The sequence below is a fragment of the Cibotium barometz genome, chromosome 9 (assembly GCF_041138505.1).
Source record: "Cibotium barometz isolate CiBa-2024 chromosome 9, ASM4113850v1, whole genome shotgun sequence".
NCBI classification, from domain to species: Eukaryota; Viridiplantae; Streptophyta; class Polypodiopsida; order Cyatheales; family Cibotiaceae; genus Cibotium; species Cibotium barometz.
Genome location: NC_141054.1, coordinates 22,713,391 through 22,720,437, shown reverse-complemented (window position 1 = coordinate 22,720,437; position 7,047 = coordinate 22,713,391). Strand labels below are relative to the sequence as shown.

The 7,047-nt window shown below is 41.5% G+C and overlaps 1 protein-coding gene across 1 annotated transcript; it reads left to right on the top strand.

The window, feature by feature from the left end:
- Nucleotides 1-2,895: 2,895 nt before the first annotated feature.
- Nucleotides 2,896-4,729, top strand: LOC147635337 (far-red elongated hypocotyl 1). Its single transcript, XM_086802165.1, has 2 exons — nucleotides 2,896-4,025; nucleotides 4,135-4,729. Exons 1-2 carry the CDS (start codon nucleotides 3,548-3,550, stop codon nucleotides 4,209-4,211), a joined length of 555 nt encoding a protein of 184 aa, XP_086658291.1. The 5' UTR covers nucleotides 2,896-3,547; the 3' UTR covers nucleotides 4,212-4,729.
- The last annotated feature ends 2,318 nt before the right edge of the window (nucleotides 4,730-7,047 follow it).

Here is a 7,047-nt window from a genome sequence, read left to right as displayed (position 1 = left end):
GCTTTTCACCTTCTTCTACCACCGTCTTTCTTGATGAGAATGTGAATGGCTTATGATAGTGAGAGAAAAAGAAAAGGGGATTGAAGGAGAACTTAGCCTTTGCAAGGCTATGATACCATGTCAAAATTATGGGGAGTGCACAACGGAAGCAATAGTTGATGGCAAGATAGAGTAACATATATGAGAGAGAAAGAACACAAGATGTATAGAAAGCTTCTATATTACCTTCTATTTCAGCCACTCCAAAGTTGGCTTGACCTTCACCTTATGAATGTCTTGATTGTGTTACAAAAAGTGAGGCCTCCTCCTCTTTATATAAGGGGCTAAGGTTGGGCCAATCCTAGATCCCTTTTCCACCCACATGCTCACTTTATTTGGGTTGTGTTCATACCTACATGATCTCTTTCTCTCACCCTTTATCACTTGTACATCATATATTTCAACATATAAGGTCTTGCAAGTTATTAAAAAAATTTGAGTTTGGATAGATCTCCAAAACTGGTGCTCCTGTAGATGAACTATTAGGATTGCTCACTCTACACCTACACTCTCTCTGCACCAAAGGAAGAGAACTAGAGAAAGAGGGTTATGCTCTTGGGAAGTATCCCATCAAGGATGATCCATAGTGCACACAGGTCCTAGAATTACTAAGCCTTTTGCTCTAGCCTCTCTCCTTATCCTAACTACACAGGAATCTCCTATGCCTGATTACCCCACCCACTCACGCCGCTTACCTTCTCCCTTCACTTAACACAAACACATAAGAGAGCAAGACAAAATGTAGACACATGCATAACTAGACTACCAATGTATTCCTCCATCACATGACTACTCACAATCTTCTTACAATAGCATCATCTCCCTTGTTGCTCACACACCAACAACTTAGCACCTGTCTCTCTCTCTTAGGTCACCTTGAAGTACACCACTATCATCATCATGCAAAGGGGGAGAATCGTAGATTAGGGAAGAAGATCTAAGAGGATCATACAATCTATACGGATCACCTTCGAAAATATAAAACAAAGGTATTACAATGATACATGCATAGGCGAAGGTGGCCATGCAGCAAGGAGAGGTGGTGGAAGTTAGTGGCGGCAAGGAACTCGGTCATGCTGGATCTTGGCGGTGATGAACAATGGATCGTGGCAACGGAAGAGCTCAGCGGAGCTATCTACGCCCACCACTACACCATTCACCATCCCAGTGAATGCATGGAGAGGACTACCCAGTAGGGAGGCGAATCGATGGAGAGGAAGAAGAAAGCACCTCTGGGCATCCATGATCCTAGGCAAGCACACGAACAATATGACAAACATATTGTCCAATTAGTAACTATTGAAATATGGGCCCTCACACGGCCAATAGTACTACATAGAAATAAAACTAGCAAAATTGTGTTTCAATGGAGAGGAAAGCATGGTGGTAGACGGAGAGGAAATCCCGATGGTGAGGATGGAAGGGGTGGTCGTTGATGGCAAGGATAGCACATGTGTAGCGAGGATGGAAGGGGTGGTCGATGGTGAGGATAGCACCTACGTAGTGAGGATGGAAGGGGTGGTCGATGGCAAGGATAACGCGAGGATGGAAGGGGTGGTCGATGGCGAGGATAGCACTTGCGTAGCCACTAAGGAACGAGGGGTGGCCAACAAGGAAGCCATCCATATAAGAGTGAAGGGGTGAAGGAAAATGTCGATGGAAAAGATAATGGACAAATGGTACTATGAGGCAAGGTGGTCGATGGTAAAGTGAGCCCCTCTCCCTCAAACATAGGGAGAATGGGAAGTGGAGTCTCCCACACTAAGGAAATTTGAGGTGGTGAGGACAGATAAGGAGGAGAAAGGGGCTCTGATCGAGAGGAAGGTATCACTGGTGAAGAGACTATTATAATGACTATGCATGAAGTGGTGACTCTGGCGGGGACACTAATGGTACAATGGTGATGGGTGAAGAGCAGAATGAAGTGAGAATGGGGAGTGACGTGGTAACAGAAGATGCAGACCCCTCACAAGGAGCAAGTGGCAGTGGCGAGGGATCCCGACCGCATGACTACGAGAGCAACCATTTCACTTATCCAAAATATTTCTTACACTCTTATTGTTGGGTGGGACATGGCTTTAACATTTTGATACTAAAAAAGAACGTCTTAAAAAGTACCATAGTTCTTTTTCAATTAAGCTAGCTTGCCTTTTGATGGGCACCTCCTCCTAGGTGTCAAAAAGAAGAGGAATTCTTTACCTTAACTGTTTTTAAAAAAATGGAAGTTATCACCAAGAAAAGGAAAATTTATCTTTTTTTAACATTCAAAACAATCTCGAATGGGTAAAAATGTAAGGTGTCGGAAAGTAAGCGTGGCCCTAAGATATCATGGTCTACCTCCGAATAATCCTTGTTGTTTATCACAAACCATGAGAGAGAGTCCTTTGCAAATTGTAAGATACCATGAGAGATGATTTGTCCTGTTGTCTTTTGGAAAGGGGGGCTCATGGGGCATGGTCGACTAGGAGCCAAAGGGATCAGTGATGTGTATCCATATAAGGGGGATAGTGATGTGTATCCATATAGGGGGGATGGATGCCAATTTCTTTTCCAATAAAATAAAAGAAAAAGAAAAAACTGTGGACGCGGCGGGCGGCACCCTCCCTTCCCCACGTGAAGTCCCACGTGGACCAGCCATGCCGGACACCGACAAAGGTGCCACCAAGGACCTCCCAGCCCTTCGCCGTCGTACTCTACGGCTCCTGGTTGGTCCACGTGGTCCGCCAGCGTGGCCACCAACCACTTAACCCTAGGCCTGATTTGGACACCCACCTGACCCCCATCAGCCCCGGGGGCCCACCTTCTTCTCTCTTTTTGCGCTTGTGCAATATCCACCTATGCAGATATTTTGAGAGAGAGAGAGCGCACTCTCTGAGAGAGAGAGAGAGAGAGCAGGCTAGCTTAGCGTTCTATGATGTTTGATCCTCTACGTCTTTGAATTTCATAATGCTTTTATACATTATCACGGGGAGAGAGAGAGAGAGAGAGAGAGAGCGTTTATATCTAATTACCATTCTATGATCATTCTCCTGTGTTCACGAGTTGTAGTGTATGCGCGTCTATGTGTAACTAGCATTCTATGATTTTCATGTGTAGAGAGAGAGAGAGAGAGAGAGCACATCAGTCAGTTTGTTGCATGCAAATCAATGAACTTCTTTAAGAAGAGGCCTTTACTAATAATGCATATACACAGTACCCGAAACAAGGGTTGGCTTACATACTGTATCATGGAGTTGCTGTACCATGTGCTTGAAGAACTAGGCCCATAATCCAAGATGCGTAAGTAGAAATGGGTGGAAGACCAGGCTCATAATCGAAGATGAGTAAGTAGAAATGGGCAACAACTTATCGTTTTTAATTTGACCTAATTTGAAGCTGTTTATGGGTTTAATGGCATGGACGTAGTGCTATGAGAGAGATCCTTTGTATGTAAGGCAAGCCAGGCTTTGGTAGCAAAGCTTAAGACCTTGATTGATGGCTGAGCTTGATAGGTAAGCCTATTTTTAGCATGGGTTTTGATCGTCATCGTAGGAATCAAGATAGCAATGCTGCAAACAAGAGGCAACGCATCATTGGCCCTGATGATGGTAATGATAATCATCTGCGTCCAGCTGCATCCTCCTGCAAGGTGGAGAAGCTGGAGGGTTTTTGTCCAAAGTTGGCAGGTTCTCAGGCCGGTAATGATCATAAAAATAACGTAATCGCCATAAACGAAGACAGGGAAGAAGAAGAAGCTCGATCTTGCATATCAAACCTGGACGTGATCAAGCTGCAAACCAGAAAAGAAAGAAGAACACAGGAAGCAGTCATTGAAGGTGAAGCTGCCATGAAGGTGATCACCTCCTCATTATATATCAATATTAATGGCAATCATGGCTCTACCGAAGGTCTATCAACACTTTCATCTGATAACGAAATTGAATTATCAAGCTCACACCATCACCAACGCTATATCCATTCATCAGGCCGTTTTACGCTTGAAGCAGGTGCATGAAATATTCCCTAGCATTAATTCGAACGTAGTCTATATTTTGTTTTGCATAAATCTTGATTTCGTCTGAAGCTTTATTACTTGATCTCTCTCTAATTACACAGAGGCCTTGTCTGGGAGTAGGCGACCCACCATCGATCGAGAATTCGAGGATTATTTCTCTGCACTGTTGCTTGACTAAAAGAAACCACGTCCAAACAACAATCTTTATAGAAGATATTCCATCCTTGCAATGTGGATCAAATTTTTTTGCCTTAGGTTAAGTTTATGCTTCGGAGCTCTTCAAGTGATGTTGGAGTCTACATATTCAATCAGGCTCTTCAAGTGATGTTGAACTACTTCCATTCTTCTCCTGCACTAAGGTGTGTTTTTATGATCACATGTGGACCGCCTTAGCAATGACATTATAAACTCTATGTACCTCTCACACTTGTAACTTGTAACTTGTAATTAGTCTTCAAGCAAATTTGTAAGCACATGTTATGCTTTAATATAATGTATTGTATAACCTTCAAGAAAACATGATTGTAATGATCAAGAAAATAGTTTTCCTTGCATGTTGCCATAGTGACATACTATTGAAGAATTGATAATTTCATTCCAAACAAAACAGAGACAAAACGTCATAGAAATCATTGTGTACTGGTGATTATCAACCATCACGACAAGAGAATGAGAACATAACCACGCAAACTAGAGAGGGATGGAAGTGAGAGAGGGGCCATGGGTGAGTTTATGATCTGGTGGGGTTTACACGGCTATTTATGCGGCTATATGCGCGTCCATAAGCGTGTCTATACTGATATAGATGCGCTTATTAGACGCGCTCTGTTAAAAAAAAATCCGAATAATCCCACGTCGACGCCGCAACTATTTTCGCTTCCCCTCTGCTCCCTCTTTGTACCCCTTCCTCATGATGGCTGCACCTCACCCTTTGTCCTCTTCTCACAAAGTCTCCTCTCATGTCTCCTCCCAGGTCTCCTCCCAAGGACGATTCCTCATATCACAAGGTAATCTCTATCCCACTTGTCTCTCCCACCTCTTCATATATTCATGGTTTTTGAATGGTATGTTTAGAATTAGGGTTTTTGATTGGTATTCTCTTCACTCTCTCTTTCTCTGTCTCTCACATGCATAAGCTTCTTATGTTTAAAATTTTTGAATGGTATTCTCTTCTCTCTCTCTCTCTCTCTCTCTCTCTCTCTTTCTTATATGGATAAGCCTAAGAGGCTTATGCATAAGAGGCCTCTTATGCTTAAGAGGCATCTTATGCTTAAGAGGCTTATACTTAAACCTCCTTATACATAAGGCTTAAACCTCCTTGTGTATCCATACTATTCACACTTTTAGGGTTTTGTATTACTAATTCTTTTCTCAACTTTTTGTTTTGTTTTGTAGGTCTTATAATCCTCTCTTTCAACTTCACGAGATATATGCATAGATTAAGCTATATTCATAGAGCTATATGCATGCATTAAGCTCTATGCATAGAGCTTAAGCTTTTCGATTTTGTATGTATGCATTAGGTTCTTAGGGCTTTTGTATGTATGCATTACTAATCCTTTCCTCACCCTTTTGTTGGTTCTGTAGGTCTTCTAATCTTCTCTTTCAACATCACCAAAAAGAGGTAAGTGCTTTCCTATCATTCTTCTCTTTCCTCTATTTTTATCTACCAAAAAGAGGGGTTTTATTTTGTAGGTCCTCTATGCATAGAGTTTAATCTATGAATAGAGCTTTAATCATAGAGCTTAATCTATGCATTAAACTCTATTCGTAGAGCTTAATGCATAGATTAAGCTCTATGCATGCATTCATAATGCATATATTAAGCTCTATGCATAGACCTCTATGCATGCATTAAGCTCTATGCATAGAGCTTTATGCATGCATAGAGCTTAATCCATGCATGCATTAAGCTCTATGCATGCATGCTTAATGCATAGTGCCGTGGTACGGTTTAGTTTAGGCTAGTGTGACTTGCATATAGTGCTTTATGCATAAGCCTCATGCATACCTTTATGCATAAGGCCTCATGCATGCTTTATACATAAGCCTTATACATAATACTTTATGCATAAGGCCTCGTGCATAGCTTTATGCTTAAATCTTTATGCATAAGGCCTCATGCATGCTTTATGCATAAGCTTTAGCATAGCTTGCATAAGGCTTGCATAGAGGCATAGTTTGCATAAGGCTTGCATAGCGGCATAGCTTGCGTAAGCTTTTGTATGTATGCCTTACTAATCCTTTCCTCACCCTTTTGTTGGTTTTGTAGGTCCTCTAATCCTCTCTTTCAACATCACGAAAAAGAGGTAAGTGCTTTTCTATCTCTCCTCTATTATTATTGCACCCTTGGTGGGTGTTGGGGATTTGTTTTGTAGGTTTGCGCATAAGCTTTATGCATAATCTTTATGTATAATGCTTTATGCATTTAAATGCTCATGCATGCTTTATGCATAATGCTTTATGCATAAGAAGCCTCATGCATAGCTTTATGCATAGGCTTTATGCATAAAGCCTATTGCATGCTTTATGCATAAGCTTTATGCATGAGGCCTCATGCATAGTTTTATGTTTAAGGCCTCATACTTAAAGCCTTATGCATAGTGCTTTATGCATAAGCCTTATGCATAAGCTTTATACATAAGGCCTCATGCATAAAGCATTATGCTTAAAGCTTTATTATGCATAAGGCCTCATGCATAAAGCATTATGCTTAATGCTTTATGCATAAGGCCTCATGCATGCTTTATGCATAAGTTTTAGCATAGATTGCATAAGTCTTAAGGCTTGCAAGGGGCTTGCATAAGCTTTTGTATGTATGCATTACTAATCTTTTCCTCACCCTTTTGTTGGTTCCTCTCTTTCAACATCACGAAAAAGAGGTAAGTGCTTTCATATCTTTCCTCTATTATTATTGCACCTTTGGGTACTGGGAATTTGTTTTGTAGGTTTGCGCATAAGCTTTATGAATAATACTCATGCATGCTTTATGCATAAGGCCTCATGCATAGTTT